The 21,383-nt window shown below is 47.4% G+C and overlaps 1 protein-coding gene across 5 annotated transcripts in view; it reads right to left on the reverse strand.

The window, feature by feature from the left end:
* Positions 1–877: 877 nt before the first annotated feature.
* adamts6 (ADAM metallopeptidase with thrombospondin type 1 motif, 6) overlaps positions 878–21,383 on the reverse strand; it is a 56,443-nt gene continuing 35,937 nt past the window's right edge. For 3 of the 5 annotated variants that reach the window (XM_053859755.1, XM_053859747.1, XM_053859738.1), the window contains exons 17-25: positions 19,909–20,032; positions 17,332–17,412; positions 15,822–15,985; positions 14,895–15,033; positions 14,191–14,320; positions 10,201–10,405; positions 9,958–10,134; positions 5,238–5,394; positions 879–2,921 (exon numbers count right to left, since the gene is read on the reverse strand). In XM_053859755.1, the coding sequence (XP_053715730.1) occupies positions 2,812–2,921; positions 5,238–5,394; positions 9,958–10,134; positions 10,201–10,405; positions 14,191–14,320; positions 14,895–15,033; positions 15,822–15,985; positions 17,332–17,412; positions 19,909–20,032 (1,287 nt within the window). In that variant the 3' untranslated portion in view covers positions 879–2,811. Of the gene's footprint in view, positions 2,922–5,237; positions 5,395–9,957; positions 10,135–10,200; positions 10,406–14,190; positions 14,321–14,894; positions 15,034–15,821; positions 15,986–17,331; positions 17,413–19,908; positions 20,033–21,383 lie in introns of all 5 variants that reach the window. The other 2 variants (XM_053859773.1, XM_053859763.1) reach the window with 2 other exon arrangements.

Genomic DNA, 21,383 nt, shown 5'->3' on the forward strand with positions numbered 1-21,383 from the left:
AAGTAAACATGAAGACCGTCCAGCATTTCACCCGAATAGTTTCCCTTTGGCTTGGCTTGGTTTAAGAGGTTCGCACAGACCTCAATGAGTCCTTGGCTCTGACCTGGGTGTGTTATGAATTCTCTCACAAGTCGCTAGACAGGAAGCGAGTCAGACAGGAAGTTTCATCGCGTGGAACAACTGAGTCGCATCTGTTTGAGTGACTCATGTTCTTGGACCAAAAGCCGAACCTGACTTTTGTGAGTGTCTTGTACGATCTCGAGCCAGTAGTGAGTTGCACTCATGGCATCAAATGTACCTGATGGAGGACTTGAAACCCAAAGTGCACATGAGCAATTCCTCAGGCCTTGTGGAATCATTGAGCAGAAGTAGCAGGACATGAAGTGATTTCCTGCTCATGCAGCCTCTGAATCCCACCCATCTGAGTGACTCCTCGTGATCTGAGTGGTCGGACTCCATGTGAGTCCCTCAGACTCGAGTCAATCCGAGGAAAAAGTCCTTGCAGAGGCCTATTTCTGCTCCCTCTACATACGAAAATGTGCCCTTTTCAAACTACATTACTGTCACTGATCACATGCTTCCGTGCATTCTTTATATTAGTATTGCTGTTCAGCAATATATCCACCAGGGGGAGCAGCCCTGAGTCGTTTGGTTTATGACAACAGCAAAATCCTAAACCAACATGGCAACTGTGGAAGAAGTATCTCTTCCACAAGACCGTTCAAATATATGGCCCCTGGAGAATTTCCACCATAGTTATGTCTTCTTCGTGTCTCATTAGAGCTACGTATCGGGTGGTAACAGCAACACTGCCCCCCCAGTGGTACTGCACCATTTGTCCCGTAAGCTTCATGGAAACCCGTCTGGATCCGGATCTGTATATATATATGTAAGAGGGGCATAAATGTAAGTCGGCGATCTTGACATGGAGCAAGTCTGATTCGTTGATGTCGTCCACCTTTCCCTTGTAACTGGGTTCAACATCACTGTCGTTGCTTTCTTCGATTCGTCCTTACAACTCGGGAAGCTTCTGAATCGCACGTTTCAGTGACTCCCTGTAACGCAGGGTTCCGACGAGGAGGCTCGCTTGAGTGGAAAGCCAATAAAGCGAGTCGTGCTGCAGAGTCACTCAGGTCTGGGCCATTCCTGAGGTTACCGCGGCGGTTAGAGAAAGAGACGACTCGATGAACAGCTGCTTGTTTTTCTTTATTGTATTCTAAAAAAGTTGGTGAAGTTTCGTATCACTGCATTTGTTTCACTACGCTATAATTCAGTTGCATGCAGTGAAATAAACGTACGAGTGAGACAACACAATAAATTAGCATATAATTTACACTTAGAAAAATTAGTAATACTGAATATAAAATATACGCATCGAAGCTTTCTTAACGTTTTCTTTTTGTTGTTTTTTTTTTGTTTTTTTTTGTTTTTTGCACTTTAGGTACAGATATAAGCAACATGACATTCAAACAGCCAAAGTTCACAGCAACGAGTACCACTTCTTCTTCTTCTTCTTGGAGGCTTCGCTCCCGCCAGTGGGTGAGTCAGTCCTTGTGAGCCACCTTCCTGTCCTCGCAAACGACAGCCCGCGATGGGTCCAGTAACCACTGTCATATTGAAGGTGGCGACGAAAAAGTAGCAGCAGCAAAACAACTGAACACCTTTCAAGGGATCCACAAGAGGAATGTCAGCCGGGAGGCGGCCGGGCGATAATCTCAACATTGAGCTCCCAGTGTGAGGTAACAAATGCACGACATGACCAGCACTGACTGTGAAAGTTTGGATCCAGCCTGGCGTTTAAGCTAGCACCCACTTGTTAGCACCAGGAGTCTGGGAAGGCCGTCACCCTCGGAGCAGACTGGGAGGGCGAACAAAGCGCTCCGCGGAACTGACAGAAAATGATGCGGTTGAGAGGAATCGGGACTGAGGTCAAGCAGGAGCTGAGTGCTGGACTCTGCAACTTTGTTACAGTCGTACATCCGCAGTTCAGGATCGAGCAGATAGCGGTCGCCAAACGTTACGTACGAGGATAGAGGCTTTCGATTTTTGATTCACCAATAAAATTCCAGTTTTAGGATTAGCATTGGCTAGAAGAGTTTTTGAGCAAATTCTTTGCTTTCACGTCACCAGACCAGAATAAACAGTCCCTCAGATTTGGCACACTGCTTCGCTGGGTGGCAGCGTAGCCTTTTCACAGAGAACTTTTTTAGCCCATCCAATTTCACTGGATTTGTTGACGTGTTTAAACTAACCATAAACAACTAACGCCTCCATTTTGTCACACCTAACGTTTGGTAAACTCAAACAGTCTCGGGTTTCCGGTTCAGACTTGGAGGCTGTCTCCGAGGACCAGCGAAGGCCAGTTTGGTGAACGTCGGCGGCCAACTAAGGCACAGGGGAAATCTTCTCGGCCATTTTTAGAACTGGTTCTACAGCATGTTCGGTCCAGCTCGGAGGAACAAGTTCACAATCAGATTCCCTTCGCGGCTCTTTTTAGAGGTTGTACAATAAATATACAGTACGCTGAGCGGACTTCTCCGTCGCCTTGGCAAAGTATCTCGATGAAAAAGTGCATACAAGTCCGACAGCACCGTCTCGGTCCCAGCGTGGCAAGGAGTCGCCCCCTCGGAGCGACGTGTCCAGCACTTTGGATTCCTAAAATACTCAGAGGGCGACTCGCAGCAACGATAATTATTATTATAATAAAACATCTTCTCCAGGTTGCACTTCACAGAAGTGGAATTGAACAGTTTGTCAGCTTGCGGTGCTGAGCAGTGGTGAGGGGGGAGGAGGGCCAGGCAGCCGCAGTGGTCAGTGGCCCTGGCAGGTCTTGCAGCACATCTGTCGGAAGTAGGCCCGGCTGCAGAACTTGAACTTGAGCACCAGCGGACAGTACGCCACCTTGTTGACGTCTTTGCACTCTGCGAATACACAAGACAGCCGTGTCACCACAACGTCACTGTCACACTATCTTTTATATACTTATCTTATCTATATGTATTGACTTTATCACGTTAAACTGCAGTTGTTTTGTATGTTTGTTACATAATTGTCTCTTTTTGTCTGTGCTTTGTTCGCTGGTGTGGGAACAATACAGTTTAATTTCATCCATACATCATTTTTTTTAAAACTAAATTTATCGTTTGGTCAAAATATATATATTTTTTTCCATTTTATATATATTTTTTTAATACTCTGCAAGGTTGTATTTTTATATGTGTATTTATTTTTATCTTCTGCTGTGAAGTCAGGCCATTTTTATTTCCTATTTGTGGTCTTGATTTGTATTTTTTTTTCACTTATTTTACCATTTGCATTTCATTATTATAAAATAATAATTATTTTTAAAAAATTGAAAGAAAAAAATGAGAAAATTGACAAAATCTAAAACAAAATGAATTAATTTAATAATAATAATAATAATAATAATAATTTAAAAACAACTTGATTGGAGAAACAACAGGAAAATCATCACACAAAGATTGTCAGTAAAAAAGAAAAACTGTTGGTGGGAGGTGACCTTTGAGTGTGGTATTTTCAACTTGCTCAAGGGTCCAGTTTAATGTTCAAGTCAGTAAAAGTCACTTCAGTGTTTCTGTGAGAAAACTGTTGACAGACTCTTATTCTGAAATCCCAGCAGCATAAAGGAAGTGACAGCTCCAGCAGACTCACTCGACCGAGTGAGTCACGACTCTTTAACCTGTCACGACGGCGGCATCTGTCCAGTTCGGTGTCTGAGCCTTCACGTGGCTACAGGCACAGAACCACGACCTCAGACTGACGTCCCGATCGAGGGGTCACTCTGGGTGGCTGCTCCACTCATAAAAAGGACTTTGGATTTCTCTGTTTCTTGTGTTCCACTTTAATCGTCTGTGGAATCTGGAAGGCATTTTTTTCCTCCAGCAGTCGTCTCCAATGTGGCGGTTAAACTTGTGAGGCACAAAGTGGGGATAACCTGTCACTGGAGGTCCACAGCACCTCCCTCAGACCTCCACTGAACACGGCTGCAGCTATACTTGGCCGGCGAGGAAGAGATTCTGGCTTGTTCTCCAGCTGGGCTTCCTGCCATCGCCGCCGCCGCACACACACACACACATGCGAGCACGCTGCTTTTTGGATGCTGGACAGGCAGAGCTCTAAATGCCTTATCACGATCAGAGTGTCTTCCCTTATTAGGCTCTGACCACGGCCTCGGCGCAGCCCAGTGGAACGAGACGTTGCCTCACTGCCCTCGGTAAAGGAACAATTAGCCTACAGCTAATCCCATTAGCCACCGCTCGCGCTTTTTCCACCGCGCTGATCGAAGGCGGCTCTTCGCCGTGCGTCCACCAAACCACACGCATGTATAAATGCAGAGCTGAGCAGCGTCCAACCTCGGAAGATGAATGGCCAAGTGTGGAGGAGTTTGTCATTCGACTTGTTTAGCTCAACAGAGGACCTGTTTTTAACCAGGGGAACTTCTCCCAAGTGATGTGACGCTCGCTGACTTCCTGTCACCGACAGAGCTCCTCTTCACTGATGCCTTCAGACGCTCCCACCTCACCAAGCACGAGCCTCACCAGGCTCACCGGTGGACGTCTAAAGTCTGGCGATGGGTCCGCAAACAGGTTTCCCACGGCCCATCAGCGACAGAAAACTCTGACTGGGAGAGACTCAGAGTGCGCCTCAAGAGGAGAGACTTCAGGCTCTGGTGTCCTGGACTAGTGAGGGGTACAGCTGGGAGGAGGCCCAGGGTAGACCCTGGATGTCTCTGAGTGGAACGCCACCATGTCCCCCAGAAGAGGGGGAGGAGCCCACCCTGTCCAAGTGGAATTAAGCGGGCGAATGGGGCTTAAGTTGTGCCATGGAACCGGACCACTAACACCATAAACATTGCACCTCTACTCTGCCATGTATCCTCACGACTGTCGCATCCAAACATGAGCGAGCTTGTAATAAGACGTTCCAGTCGTGCTTGGAACAACCGAGTCTCAACCCTAGCCGGGAGTTGGATTTCCAAGCTGGAGAGTCAGAGAAACCTCACCAGCTCTGAGTTCACATTCAAAGATGGCTTCCCCCAGAGCACACTCTACATCAACTCAGGAATGAAACAATAAGTTAAACAACCTTTTCACAGGTTGTGTGCCAACTCCTAAATTCGGATGATGCTGACACCGTTTCATGAAGCCTCATACGGCACATGGAATTCAAACTTCTCTGCTTTTACATTTACATCTGTCAGTTCTGCGTCCACTTACCGTCGGTGTTTAAGATGGGCGTGGCGTCGCACTTGCTCTCGCACTGCTGCATGGTGGCGGGCCGCAGGGACTCGGCGCACTCGCTGGACGGCTGCCCCGTGTACGACAGACACTGCACCGTCCTCATCTGCTGGCCCAGGCCGCACTGCGCCGAACACTGCGAGAGACAGAGGAGAGCTGAGTCCGGAGCCAGCAGAGGCTGATGAGGAAAACCCAGCTGCGACGAACACAAACACTGATCCGATCGATGAACGAATCAATCATGGTTTGGACCACTCGAGTGGACGGCGTGACCGTGACTCTGCTGGCGTCCTGTCAGCGACATTTGATTTTACAGAAGTGGCTTCCACTCCGTGGGAGAAGACGCCATTAGGTTTTGACGTGGAGCTTCTTATCATGGTAAATGACGCGTTTTTGAAATAATGGGGCCACTTTTATCCTCATGTTTGGGCCCACTGGACCGTCGTCCTTCCGGACGTCGACCTCATCTGCCACTCTAAGTGCCTTGTTTTTGATAAAACACTTCTTCTGAGCGAGCGAGGTTGGCGTCGGCTCGCCATTATCTAATTTGCTAATTGAATCTAAATATCCGCGACTCACTAATGTAAGTACTCTGGGTACGACCATGCAACATGGCAGCACCTCGTCATTACTCTCTGGGTCTAAGTAAATTCTGGAAAAAGCAATTAAGAGGAATGGACATCTTTATCTGGCATTGGACCTTAGACGCGATCTTGGAAACTGGCGAGCTGCAACTTTGATGCCACACATCGTCCAGGTTCATTGAGCGACGTGGGGTCACGGGGCCGGCACCTGAAGGAAAGAGGCTCAGGAATCCCACCAGCTCTCATGCCTCAGCATCCCAGGTCACGAGCATGACATAACTGACTTAGTGCAGAGATTAGCCGCCTGTTCCCACCCTTCATATCAGCTGCAGGTCGGGACCAACAGCTGAGCCCTTTCATTCACCGCTTCTGACTTGGGAAGAGTGTACATTTGCCGCAGATTTTTTAAAATAAATTGCAGTGAAAGTTGCGATCATGTATGATGACGGAAAATAGGCTGCAAATGAGCTTGTAAAAAATAGAGTCAGATTTTAGCCAGAAAAAAAGCTACAAAGCCTAAAACAAGCAATGAAATGATCTCTTGAAAAAAAGAAAATAAAAACTGATGACAAAATAAGTCCATCTTTTTTATGATGATGAGTTTCTGAGCTGACAGTGTGTAGTGAACGCTTGTTGTTTTGTCACGCAGCTCCTCACAAGGACGGAGGAATGTTTGTGTGTGTGTGAGCGGAGTTGTTCAGCAGCTCATTCATACAACCATTTAAAACACTAACTGCTGATATGTTCCACAGGGTCGGGATTGTGAAACAGTCTGGAGAGAGATGGATCACACGGTCAGCCATGTTTGTTTGTGTTTGTGCTCGGGTGACGGTGCGCTGCACTAGTGAGCTCCACTTTTCAGTTCCGTCTTTTCTACATTTCAATCATAGGAATTTAGACATTTATGAATGGACTCAGAATCCTTCAGAATTCAGAATCGCGACCCTTGGCAGCAATATTTGTGGGCAAATAAGAGGCGTCGCACATGACTTCAACTCAACAAGGAGGGAGGGAATATGATGCCGCATATGCCGCATAGAGGAGTCGGCGAAAGGAGACTAAGTCGCAGCGATTGGACAAAGTTGCAGCGCCTATGGGGATTGGTTGGAATGGCGTTCATAGTTGCGATCGCAACATCGCCTACTCCTGGAGGGACAGATGTGACTCACTTCTCAATCAGGAGGGACCATGCAGCTGGTACACACCTTTGATATTCCACTCCAAGATTTGTTCTTGTGTTTCCCAGAGAGGATTTATTGGGCTACATCACCACTGTCTTTAATGTTGGAGGCCACTTAAAAACCACCCGAGCAGACAGGAAATAGGTCGGTTTGAGACGGCCCTTGATGCCCCGCCGCCACACACAACGCTCAGCTGAGTCAGCAAACGGCCAACATGAGGACATCAAGGAGGCTGGAGAAGTGCTTTCAAGACTGACCTGCTGATGTTAAAGTCCACCATCAGGACATCAGTAACGGGTCGTGAGCAGAAACACTCCTTCGATACAGTTTTTACAGGATCACAAAGCATGCTCATGAAGATGATGATAGGTGACCCACACTACAGTTCAGGGGGTTGCATTCCCAACACAAACAAAAACATCTGTCCTTCCTCTCTTAGTCCCCAAAATCATTTCTGATCTTCTTCTTTCTGCCAGTGAGAACCTCAGCATCCTCACCTCTGCTCTCCTGTGAAGCTGCTGCTCTGCTCTGGTGACTGACCCCAAAGGTTTCACTCGCTCATCTTCACTGTCCAGTAAGTCTTGTTTTTTTAACATCAATAAATAGATGTCATCTCCACCAAAACCTAATAGGGATGAATGGCCTGATATTTGCAGGTTTTCACGCCAATAATGAAAAATGGTGTTGCTGAATGTGCTGAAAATGCCGGCGTTTTGTGTAACTTCAGTTGAAGCAGTGTTCTCACCAGGGTTTCCGTATCGCCGCGGTTTAAATGAGAGCTGTCACACAGCTGTCAGAATAATGACCACTTTTTTTAAAGATGAAATCTAACATGATCAAATGTATTAAAACGAAGAGGAAACATTAAAACAAATGCATAACACGTAGAACAACATGGAGATGGACATGTTGGAGGAGTGTTTGTGATGGAAAATTTTCAAAAAAAAACATCACAATGACTGAAATCTGTTGCTTGCACAACTAAAGTTGTGCATTCTGGCTGGACATGCGAAGAGACGGACTGCTGCTGACTGGAGAGAGTTCATTGTATATCGGTTTTAAATATCGGTTTCGGTTTTTCGGTTCTTATTGGTGTGTCCGGGTTCATTGTACCGGCAAAATGTCATTCTCAGACCTCCCCATTAACGCTGAAGTGAAGTGCGGCAAAAGACTCAAGTATATGTGACAAGGTCACGGCCATGCTAAACCTTCACGGCTTCTAAAGGCTAAACCGTCGTCAAGTCAAGCGTGGAAAAGCCAGCGAGGCCATGGATGGACACGAGAACGTTGACGGAGAAGTGGACAAAAACGTTAGCAAAAAGGTGATCGATAGTAAACAAACTAATGATGACTGTGTGTAATGTTTCATATTTTTTGTACTGTCGATAGAACAATGCAAACAATGTCAAGGCGTCTCCTTCTAGCTCAGCTCTGTTGAGCCCTACATGTGGCCGGGTGTTGCTGCGCGTCAACACTCAGCTGCTGTCTTCACCTCCACCACTCATGTGGCACCAGCTCAACACCAAACACGAGCGCACACCTGCCGTCATGTGCCGCCGCGGGTGCCAACACACCTTCAGCAGAGTCGACGGCGCCTTGCTTCGCTCGCATCAAAGACCTGCTCGCCGTCCGCCGGCGTCTGATGTGAAGAAATGCAGAGAGCGGAGCGGCTTCCTGTCACCTTCAATGATCCTCTCTGGCTGCCGCACACCCCTGATCCCACATGTCATCCCTTCCCAATTAGAGAGTCCTTATTAGGGCCCACCATGACAGATGGTGTACGTCAATGGTGCGACTTAAGCAGGATTTCAAGCGTTGACCTTTTGGTCCGCTCGTTGGCAACAATCTCTCCTTTCTGAGTCTGTAATTACAGCTAAGGCGAGAGGAGGTGGAGACGGAGCGCACACCTCCGCCGAGCCTGAGAAAGTGCTGTGTAACTCCAGCTGTTGCTCTGCCAGGCATTAACCTCGGCTCTGCTCCGCTCGCGGCCCGCGCTTTGATGGCGCTGGCTGAGGTTATCAGTCAGCTCTGCTCTGTTTACGACTGTTTACAGCACAGATGAAACCGTAAAAGCGCGCTGATGTCTGACCTTTCACTTTTCAGCAGAAGAAAACCCATGACATCACGAGCAGCGCGGCATCCTAGCGTCCTCTAAACACCAGAGCGCAGTGTTTAAAATTCCTCTTTTGCGCTGAATTATTAACAAAGCCTGCAGAATAACAAGCTGCGCTCTTTGACGCACACTTCTTGGCCTGCCCTCGCCAACGTGAGTCAGCCGTCTTGTGAAGTGTTCATAGCTTCGCACTAAGTCACATCAGGCTGAGCCCAAGAATGCGACTCATCGCTCTTCCACTGACCCCAGTTCTTGGAAGTGACGGAGGGGTCTGGTCTGTGGAGATAAACTTGAAACGGCCCGGAGGATTCTGCTGCCACAGATCACACACTCCAGGCCTGGTGTGGAACTTGGACTCCAGCACAGACTCCCTGCTGCACGTGCAGGTCAAGCAGGCGCAGAGGTTCAACGGTTCACCGGTACTGTTGTCAAACATTCGGGCTTCTTTACGGGGACTGGAACTTTACAACCAGGTGACCCCCCCCAACACTTCAGGTCGCCACATGAATTCAGATCAAAGGCTTGCTGGTGCAGTCTTCTCTGCAGTAAAAGAAGTATTTTCGTGCGACACAAGTACACATCCAGGGGCACCGCAAACCTGAGGGAGCCATTCTCATGTCAACCATGGGATCAGAACCATCTTATTCTCAGCAGTGTAACAGTAGCTGGAATATCGGGGTTCATCCCCAGGGCCAGGATCAAACTGTCTGCCAGGCAAGCTTTGGCTTTTCCCCCACATTTTCCAGCAGCTCCTTGCCTCCCGTGAGCAGTAGGGTTCACAGTCAAGTGAAGGTGCCCCAAAAAGGATAAGAAGAACCTACCTGTCCCCATTCACCAGGAATCCAGCGTGGAGGAGGACATCGGCCTAAGCTGCAGCGCATTCGGACCGGAGGCTTGTTGGTGCTGGAACAGTGCGCGGACGGGAAGGCCTTCATTAGGTCGCTGCTCTTGCACTGGACGATGCGGTGCTTAAATCCAGGGCCACATTTCGGCGTGCACTGCAGAAGGAGGTGGAGGAGGTTTGAGATCTGACCAGCAGGCCAGCCAACACCATGCTCTCTTACCTCGGACCAATCCAGAGCCACCCACTTGGGCGGGCAAGACTGATTGTTGCAGGCCTCCTGCTCGATGGGTCGGTGAGTGAGGCAGTGGGTGTCCTCCAGCGTCTCCTCCTCAGCAGGGCCGATCTTCCTGATGCACAAGACGGTTCTAGTTCTGGTGCCGCCATCGCATGTCTTCCCACACTCCGTCCAGTCGCCAATGAACCACCTGCCGTAGAGACGTGTGGCGAGAACAAACCCATATCAGACCACACTTTTGATCATGGCCACAGCCAACCCTGGTGCCAGTTGTTCAGGCATAAACAAGGGGTCCAGATGTTATCAGACAAATCAGTCTGACTGGGTAAAGATTTCAGAGGTGAGGAGACACCGGGAGACCGTCACCAGAATCAGAGTCAGAGTCAAATTTATTGCCATGGTCAGTGCGGATCCCACCAACTGGGAAAGTGTTTTGGAATAAAGTGCTGACAAAAATTAAAATAAAATTAAATAAAATAAAACAACAAGGCTGTTCATGAATTCAACAGTCTGAGGGCCGAGGGGAAGAAGCTGTTCCTGTGACGGGAGGTTCTGGTCTGGATGGACCGTAGCCTCCTGCCAGAGGGAGGAGGAACAAACAGTCCATGACCAGGGTGAGAAGGGTCGAAGGCTCTGATCCGACTGGCAGCACCACAAGTCTTCATCACTCCTCCATCAACCCATCCTCACTCCCATGGCGTAATAGACTGACGTTGGGAAAGTGGACTTCTGCATCCCATGCTGACAACGAAGGCGCCTTCTGTCCCATGTAGCATCCAGGCGGAGGTTCGAACGCTCTCTTCACTGACTTACATTAGACTGTCTTACATGCAACGCTGAAGGCTGCCTTCAGTGTCCCAACACCAATCTGTTAGGCCATGGGAGTGAGGATGGGCTGCCACCATGAGAACATCAGCCCACTACTGTCGGAAACTTCTACAATGAGTCAGATAAAGTCCAGACTCTGTAGCCCATGTCTAGTGCAGAAACCTCCACCAGCTCTTCAGGGGAAACACCAAGGGGTTCCCACATTGACACCATCTCTGCAACATGTCCTGGGTCTGGACCTCCTTCCAGCTGGACACCTCCCTCAGGAGCCCTCAACTGGAGCAGCAGAGGTTCTACTCCCAGTTTCTCCTGGATCTCCTCTTTCTTAAAGAAAAGTCTTCAGAGTCCCCACAACTTAACACTCTCTATTCTTCCCTCACTCGAGAGCAAGATCCTCAGATGAACTGCTCTACCTGATCATCTCCAACTCTCTGACTGAGAGTCATGGCCTCAGACTCAGGCGTTGATCTCCAAAACAATACTCATAAGTAAGACTCATCTACTCGATTTTGGCAAATGTTGTTTGGCTCCAAAAGACCCTTCATCTCAGTGATTTAACAAACGGTGAATCAGACCAGAACTCTGTAAGCTTGAGAGTGAAAGTGTCTTTTCATGTGCTATTAGTTTAGAGTTAATCCCAAAACAAGCAGACGCTGTCTGACAGCGGCGGAGAAGAACTAATGATTTAAAGGTGTTACTAACACGCATGTGAACTCTTGGAAGAGCAGACATTCTTCACCTCCAGAAAATTACTTAATCCTCCGCCGTATCAGCAGGTTTTGGTGAAAGTGCAGCGCAGCGAGAAGTGACATCATCGGCAGGAATGTATACAGAATTAACAACGTGTTCAAACATCTGCGCCGGCTTCGTGGCCGAGGCCGTAAAACCCTGGATCTCCAACAACAATGGTGTCTACACGGCCCAGTTCAGCTGGACTTTCCCCCCCGGCTGCAGACGACACGCAAACGCGCTCGCCGGCGCACACACACACTTGGCTCGCGCCAAGTCTGACAACAAATTGCAGTTGAAGCGATAAAGCAATTTTATCGCGGTGGAATCTGTATTTTACGAGTCTCAGGTCTTTGTGCTCCGTCGAGAAGAGAAAGAACAAGTGGTTGTTATTCTAGTGTGGCGTCATGAAGACCAGAGGCACATCAAGTGTGCCGTTGCTCTCGGTCAAGTCGCCCCAAGTCAAGTTTTACAAGTCTTCAATCAAGCCTGGTGGTGTCAAACTCAAGTCCCACTGGACCACCGGCAGTCTTTTGAATATACAAGTCAAGCATTGAAAAGTTCAGTCCAGACAAGTCATGTCTTCTCAGTGTTGATGCCAAGTCCAAGTCATGACCTGTAAAAAGTGAGTAGAAAAATGTGTCTTGCTCTCAAATAAATTCAAGAAGATCAAGTTCAGATGGCAGGAGTGACTCGAGACTCACAGTCTATATCACAAGTGAAAGACTCGTTGCAAGAAAAGAAGATAAAGAGTTCCTAGGTCCAAGTCAAGAGTGACAAATAAAAGATGTGTGTGACACAAATCAGGTTCAGCTCAAGTCTCAGTAATCACATGAGTACTACTCCTGACTAGTGACTCATAAATTAAATGTCAGGACTGAGAAGCAAGTACTGGTTAAGTATGAGTTGCAAATCAAGACCTACTGTTCCGATGTCAAGTTGGAGTCATGACTCATGAGTGAGATGTCAAGTTCATATCAAAACTCACGACTCAAATGACAGCTGGCGATCAAGATTCGCGAGTCAAAACACAAGGAGAAGGTGCGATTCTAGTCGATTCACTAGTCTTGATTCTTATAGCAGAATGCAGCACAAAATATCACGAACAAGACTCACAATACATTAGTCAAGACTCATGGAGCATCTACGAAGCACAGAGTCAGGTACACGTTCCTCATTCAGGTTGGTCATGTGGTCGACCTAAATTCACCTCCAAGATACCCGCCTGCACCAGTCAGCCCACCGAAGACCTAGGCCTCAGTTAGCAGTGAACAATTGGCGGCTAAACGCCGACTCGTGTTGCACCTGCACCACAGCCCTCCAGGACTGTAGAGGGAGCCAGAGCCGTCAAACGCAGGTGGTCAGTCTTCAGGCCTCTTATTGTTGGCAGCTCCCGAAACACTTCACATCTGAAGCTATGAATCTAGTCGGTGACATTTCACAAGACGATTCTTCATGTAAGACTCACTAACAAGTAGCACAGCGGGATTATGAGGAACACTTAGTAGAGGAGTACACTCGGCTGTCGAGTGTGAGTCAGAACACTCGAGATGACGCAGCAGCTCAGACTCCAATCTCAGAGCAGCAGCAGCAGCAGCTAAAACCTTCACAAACAACTTCACAGATTTGAGTCCAGGTTATGCAGTCATTTCAGTGACTTGGTTAACAAGTCACATTGAATACCAAGTCAAGTCCCAAGTTAGGACTCACAAGTCACATGTCAAGTCACAATACTCATAAGTGTAAGTCAGTGCTTCTTCATTGCGACACGATTCAAAAAGAATCATTAACATACAAGTCAAACTTCTTATGTCAATTATGAGTCTAGACCCATGAGTCAAGGTAAAACCCTAAAGGTATGCACCAAGTAAAAGCCATGACTCAGCAGTTATTACAAACTTGTACCTTCGAGCACCGGACTAGACTCAAGAGTCAAGACAAAGAGAATCCATATGTCAAGTCAATTGTCACCAGTCACATCACTTACAGAGAAAGACTCGCACAAACGAGGCATTTCAGAATGACTCTAACAAACAGTAAGTGAAGAACTGCAAGTCAAGACCCACAACATGTTGAGTATGACCCAATAGTAAATACTTGATATGAAGTCAAATATTGACTAAACACTTGAGCCCTGATACAGAAGTCGAGACTGAAATCGAGTCTAGACCCGTGACTGAGGTCCATACTCTACAGTCAGGTCACTGACACAGGAACAACTCAGAGTCATGACTCACAAGCTGTGTTCTGCGCCTGGATTCATTATGTGTCAGAATTGTTTCCTGTTTCATAAGTCTACTTGGACGACACTCTGAGGTCATTGAAAGGTCGAGGCCGGGCCCTGTCCCACTCTGGACCTCGTGTTTCTCATGTCACTGGAGGGTCGGTCCAAGGGCGAGGCTGAGGTCAGGTACGTACTCGGGCGGACAGGGCTCAGTGTTGCAGTCTCTCTGGTTCTCCGGAGGCTTGCCGTCGGGGTCACAGTAGCTGTTCTGGACCACAGAGTTGTCGTCCAGCCTCTTGCACACCAGCTCCTGCTTCTGGGACCCTGTCAGAGAGGGAAACACCGTTTAAGCACACAGGGCGATCTTCCGAGTCGGAAAACCGAGACGGCCGTCGTCATGGTGAGCGGCGTGTCTGGGACGCAGATCCAGACTGAAAATTCCTGCTGCTCCGGCGGATAACTTGGCAAATCGCTTTTACAGAAGCGGGAGCTCTTTACTTTGGCTGCCGGCGGCGGGAGGGAGCGCTACTGTACGTGTGTGTGCGCTCCTCCGGGGACACTTCCACTGGTCTGGCACTCGTAATGTGATACGGAGGCCAGCGCGTAAAATACAGAAAACGTGTGCTCGCGGGAGAAATGAGGAGGAAAGAAGGAGTTTTTGTCAGAGAGTCTTTGTCATGGATTTTATTACCGCTGTGATAAACACCAACAACAACTCACGATTAGCTGATGTTACCGTGGTCTGAGTGGAAGCCAGAGAGGAGGCCGCCGCTCAAACCACCACGTTCAGGTCCAGATCACAGTTTCACGCCAGGAGTCTGAGCCACAGCGCTCAGACGGGACACAAGAATGACGCGTGCGCCATGCCAGGATGGAGCCGCGGGCAGGCGAGTCTCACCTCCGGCGCAGGTGGCAGAACACTCGGACCAGGGCAGGTGGTGCCAGCTGAAGCCCACCTCGTTGTCACCGCTTCCCGTTCGCTGGATTGGCACGTTGAACTTGTACTCGATTCCCAGGTTCTGCTCCTGAAGCAGGATCTGAAAGACACCAATATTCCTGGATGGCTTTACTCATCATCAGTTTCACCCGAAAATATGTAGCTCTTCTTGTTCTTCCTCCTAAAATGCCAGTGTTTAACCCTAGAGGGGCGTTTTTTTCACCAGTTCAAGTCAAGAAATCCTGGGTCAAGAAATGGGCTACAATCAAGATTCCTTTCTGACTCAGAGTGCGCAACACCCGAGCCAAACTCGAGGGTCATGGCATCAGTCATTTTTGACCTGACAATCCTAGACTGTGAGTCTTGACACTGAGTCTAAAAACAGAGGCAGTTCTGCTAAAAATACACTTCCAAGAATGAAACGGTGGGCTGACATCTCAGTTGGCTTTGACTCCTGGTTAAGGACTAGTTCATCTTTGTCTTGCGTGATTTAGTTGGACACTCGAAACTCGAGTCACAGCACATGCAGATTGTAGATTCCATGAATGATATTTAAGTCGAGACCATTTCTCCTAATTCAAAAATAAATTAAGACTCCCTTTAAGTTAAAGACTCATGAGTCACAGCTGAATCACGACTCACTATTCTGATATGAACTAAGTGTTCAGACTCACTCGATCAACTGACCCATGAGTCCAATGGCAAGGTGAGACTCACTATTCAGAGGTGGCTGACTCAAAAGCCATGAACCGGACGGACAGAGAGCTGCATGTTCAACATGAGTCAGGACACATTATGTCAAGTCTTCGTCCGGGACTCGTTGCCTTTTTGAGGCAGTCTGGTTTCCCCTCTTAAACATACAGGCAAATCTGTTGAAGCTGAAGTTACCATGACGAACAGGTCCTCGGTGGTGGGCCCCAGGGCCTCCAGTGACTCGGGTTCGTCCGTGGGTCTCTTGTAGTGGAACGCCGTCCCAGCTATGTCGAACTTGCGCGGCCAGTCAATGGTCCAGGCACCGTTGATGTAATAGTCGTCTCCCTCAGACTTGAGCGCTGCGGGGAAAAAACCCAGAGATGGAGGAGGATGATGTCACCGCAGTCTTTTCCCCATCATCTCAGCAGAAACGCACACATGTGCCCGGCGAGAGGCGCACGTGTGTGGACACGCTGGCTGATCTAATTTGGGAAGTCAAAGGCAGTGAGGTGGATGCCAGCATCTGATCTCAGGTCTGGTAGTCAAAGCAAAGGTGAGTCTCTAAGCACAACACGCTATAAATACACACGTCCTCACTGCTCCATTAGAGGCGGAGGATGGCCCTGCTGGTCTGGACCTGTGGATTAGACCTGGGTTTTTGTGGGCATCTGAGTGAACTTGGAGGAGAGGAGAGTCGAGTCTGACAGATGGCTCAGCGTTTCAAGTGACCCACGTCTCACTTCACCAGCTCCCTGTTCCTGCTTCTGTTCGTCATTGTGATGGACAGGGTACTTCTCCCACCGGGAACAATGGTGTCAAGCTAGGTCCTAGTCCTAGGTCCTAGGTCCTAGTCGAGATCTTCCTCAGGTGGAGGAGTTCAAGAATCTGACGGTCTTGTTTAAGAGAGGGAAGGGTGGTCAGGAGGATTGTGTCTGTGGTGGAGAAAGGGCTGAGCCAGAAGATAAAGCTCTTCACCAGTCGGTGGACGTCTCCTCCCACCTGAGGTCACCAGATTTGGAGTGACGCAAAGAACAAGAGTTTCTCTGCATGGACTCTCTGTAAGCTCAGTCATCCAGGAAAGACTCTAGAAGAGGTCCACTAGAATGTCTGCTCCTCAAGAGAAGACAAATCTCATTAGGTTGCCTCCCTAGTGAGATGTTTTGGGCACCAGTGCAGGACACGCTGGAGAGATGACGCATCCTAAACTGGGAGCAGCTCAGTCGTTCTCCGGAAGAGCTGGAGGAGGCTGCTCTGGTGAGATGAGGCTGCTGCCACGGCGACATGAAGAAGGCATCCAACCTTTGTTAAGCTGTTAATCTAATGTCCTAGCTCAGCTCCTCATCATACTCTGGAGGACCATCTCCAGATGTGGAGCACAGAAGGCAACCAAAATGGCTGCGTCTTTGTTTCGTGAAGTCCTCCCTGCTGGAGCAACTGAAGATCCAGATCAATGACTCATGGTTAATCTCTCTCAGAGAGAGAAGCCCAGTCATCTGGTCCTCCAGGAGGAGACAGTTGAGGACGCCCTGGTCAGGACGCCTCTCCCGGGGCATGCTGCAGTGGTACACCAGCGCTGGAGGACCTGCATTATGTTCATCTCCTGATCACAAGCCTTTGATATAAATCTAATGCTGCTGTGACTGTTTTAGGACAGATCAAGCCCCGAGTCCTGGCATGTCGCGTCTTCACAAGTGTTGACTCTCACCGATGTAGTTCTTAGAGATGGCCGTCTCCTTGATCTCCATGTGCACGGAGCCTTTGGGGATCTGGACCACCTCCATGTATCCTGGAGGAGAAGAAAAAAAAGCTATTTTCAGCCTTCGATGCATGGCGACGGCACCTATAGAACGCCATCCAAATCACCCAAAAAGGACAGAGCCACAGCAGCACCTCAGTCACACATGTGGACTCCGTATTTTTAGATGGTTTACGAGTCATACCATAGAAGGAGAAATATGTTTTCCCTCCGCGAGGCTCATATGGACGGCCTCAGGCTGCCGCCGACAGCCAGACTTCTGATTTGTTCCCTCTCCGCCGTGTAATCAGCGTGTCATATATTATCCTATATTACAGCCACACGGCGCTTTCAACCTGACAAGGACTCGCTCCAGCTGTGGCGGGAGAACAAGCCAGACTTCGCACATGGGCTTTCTGAAGGAGGACCCCTCAGAGAGTGTGGCGCACGTCACAGTCAGGAGTGACTCTAAACATGCAGAAAGAGTCTATACACTTTGGTTTTCTTAACTTTTGAACTTTGAACTCCGACTGCCTTTGACAGGCTTTCGTTTCCCAGCTTCTCCCAGAACCTCATTTCCTTACTCTCTCGCCACTGAAAACTTTGGTTCACTCATCACCTTTTTGTTTACCTTTTTCATTTTTTGATCATCAGATTTTTTTTGTACTTCCCACTTTGATTTTATTTTTTTCTACTCACAGTCTTTGATCCAAACCGTATTTACCAGTCTTCACTTCTCCTCTACGACCAGATTTCACACAGCTGAAAAGTTACGCTGCTAAATCAAGGTCAAAAGTGTTGAATTCGAAAAGTCCAAAATTTTGGATCCAAAGTTATTAAACTTTATAAATGAATGATATCGAGGTTTACTTAAAATGTTTGGATCTACAATCAGTTTGTATCTGCAAATTGTTTTTTTCCTTTTGTACAATATCTTCAGCTGCGTTTTCTCCACAATGCTCCAGCAACACGTACCCCCCACCCCCCACCCGACTTCTAAGAACCGAATGCATTCAATTCATCGCGTGACACATTTGAAGCGTTACACAGGCAAGACGTAGTATTTCTCTGACTGAAGATCACTATATGCAGAGTAGCTCTGCTATACACACAATGGAACACACAGGTAACAGTCGGCTCTTTGCAATGAACTGTTGGAGCTAGCTGACGTTTAAGAGGCATTTTAAGTATTTGGTGCATCATGACGTGCATCTAAACTGAGACTAGGGATGCCGTGCGGCGGAGTTGCGTGTGCACTTGAGGTCGGGTATCAGAGAACACAAGAAGTTTATTAACTATGTGTCTCGTGTCTCGTTTTTCTACTTTCTACTTGACACTTTTTCGATAGCTGAAGACTTGCAATATATATACTCGCTTCCGACAAACGGGAAGATACGTTCTAAGGTGATCTGGTTCAGCACTCTTCTGTCCGAAGGGTAGTGTGTTGAGTCTGAGGCGACTCGGCACAAAAGATGCAACACAGTGACGTCGCCAGCACGACTGAGCAATGAGAGATGAGAGTTCAGTTGTGTCGTCGGTAGTTTGGCGAGGCAGGAATACAAATGCAAACCAGCGCGGTTTCTTCTTCGGGGATTGATTGTTCACATACTGCTCCAACTTGGGCGGAATCAGCTCTAAAATAAATGTGAGCAGAAGGAGTCGGAACTCAGAGACTGCTGTTAGCAAAACCACTTAAAGTAGAGTCCATTTCAGTCAAATGTGTTAACGTTCTCGCTACATTACGAAAAGAAATGTGCCACAATTTTCAGACTATAAGCCACTACCTTTTTCCTCGTGGTCTGAACCCTGCAGCTTTTACAATGACATAGCTAATATATGGAGTTTTACAGGCTAAAGAGCATCATGCTGACAAAGCATTGAGCCCCGTCACATCAAAGTGATGAAATCACAACCGTTCTATTGACCTTAAAGCTGTTTTTGCCCGCGTGTCTGCAGCTCCGCCAACGGAGCCAGTCTCCTGGAGGACCGGAGACGAGAAGCAGCAGCTGAGACCAGCTGTGGTGTCAGAACTTCAGATACGCGCATGAAAACAGCGCATTTTGAGTGCTTTAATGTTCATAAAAGACGCGAGGAGTTCCTGATTCAAGTTCAGTTTGTTTCATGAGTCAGTCTTCATGCTGGACTCCCTTTTCAAAACTACTATAGAAGTGACCCTCATGCATTTTTAAGCCAGGTGCACCACTGACCTTTCTACGGCACAGACAAAACCACTGCACCCGCGGCTTATGCATGAGAAAGACCAAACTGAACCTCATTTTCTTGCACATTGTTCACATTGTCTCTTTTTTACTGTTTATAATACTATTTCTTTTTTAATTTATTGTGATATGTTGTGTACAGAGCATGTTACGAACACAATTTCCCATGGGATTAATAAAGTATTTCTGATTCTGATGACTAATATTATATATTCCGGTGCACTCTATAGTCTGGAATTTACCGTACACAATGTCTCGACTCATCAGATCGGTCGCATTTTTTGAAAGTAGCAGGGAAGTGATTAGTCCCCAGCGGCGGAGGACTCACCTCCTCTGGGCAGTGACTCGTTGAAAAGTCCCTCCGTGGCCTCGCATGTGCTCCCGTCGCCACCACATACCCGACACCGGTCCTCCTTGGCGTCTGATCCTAGGATGTTGTCGCAGCCGACGTGCTGAGGAACCAAGAATGAAGTTGGAAGCATTAGCTCCACCCCCACGACACGGCGTATCTCACGCAGCAGGTGTGATCAGGGACCTCCCTAACAACAAGTCCCAGTCCTCCACAGCTCAACGTGTTTCTCAGCTGGAACATTTTGCTTTTATTACTTCTTGACTAAATGTCAGTTTGGTGAAGTCAGATCTTCACACAGAAGAATGAAGTGAGGCTGTGCTGTTGAACCTCCGACTCTGTCAGCAACAAACTGAAATAACTGCTGACTGTGACTTTAACAAGAGCACAAATCTGCTTCTCTCCCCGAGTACACAGCGATGATCTAATCCCAAACAATGACTCTTGTGTTTCGTTTGTGCGGCGCTGAAGCTGCCGAGGCCTGATAAGAGTCTCCGCTGGTGTTTGGGAGATCACAATCTCAGAGGTGGATTGTTCCTCCTGAAGAATGGTCGGAGCTTCTGCTCGTACGACTTTCAGGAGGGTTTCTGGGTCAGCGTTTGTTTCAGCGCTGCAGAGTCGACTGGATTGTGTCGTGAGCAATAACGTCCTGCTGAGTTACGGGGAAAACACACTGCAGGAGTCAGGAGCTGAAAAGTTGGTGACCCGAGGAGCAGCTGACTGCTGATCGAGGATAAACATCCTGCTCAACAGCACGGAGGAATAGAACCCTCAAATTCAGATCACTATCAGGGTCAAGCATACAAAAGAAAGTCGCGTGCCAGCAAGGGGATGTCCAAATAATAATCCATAAAAATAGAAACCAATTAAATTCAATTAAAATAATAAAAATGATGTTTATTAGAATTATACTGTGGCCATTACAAAAGGAATAACATGTTAACTCAATAAACATGACAAAAAAAACAGTAAAAAAATAAATAAATAAATTGAAGGCCATAAAAACAATTTTAAAAATAGTTGAAAGACAAATGTATGAATTAAAATGTCAAAATAATCAAATCTAAAAAAAAGTTTGAATGATTTAAAAAATAAAATTCAATCCATTTAAATATTCTGAAAGGGAATTAACTCAATGAGGCATTAAAAAAAAAAAAAAACATGAAAATACTCAGGAAGAAAAAGTACCTTGTAGACCAGAAAAACAGATTAAAATAATGCTAAAGATAATGGTATTAGTACAAAAAGGACACCTAAAATAAAGAAATACTAATTCATAAAAATAGAAACCAAAAGGCGGAAACAATCTTAGTTGTAAATAAAGTCTGTTGAAAAAGTAGACATGGAAAAAATAGATGACCAAAAAAATAGAAATTGAAGGGGGAAAAATATTGAGGTAAAATATTTGGTGGGGAACATCAATGACAGAATTGAAAAAAAGCAACAAAAAAAAA

The sequence above is a fragment of the Synchiropus splendidus genome, chromosome 1 (genome assembly GCF_027744825.2).
Source record: "Synchiropus splendidus isolate RoL2022-P1 chromosome 1, RoL_Sspl_1.0, whole genome shotgun sequence".
In the NCBI taxonomy this organism is placed as follows: Eukaryota; Metazoa; Chordata; class Actinopteri; order Syngnathiformes; family Callionymidae; genus Synchiropus; species Synchiropus splendidus.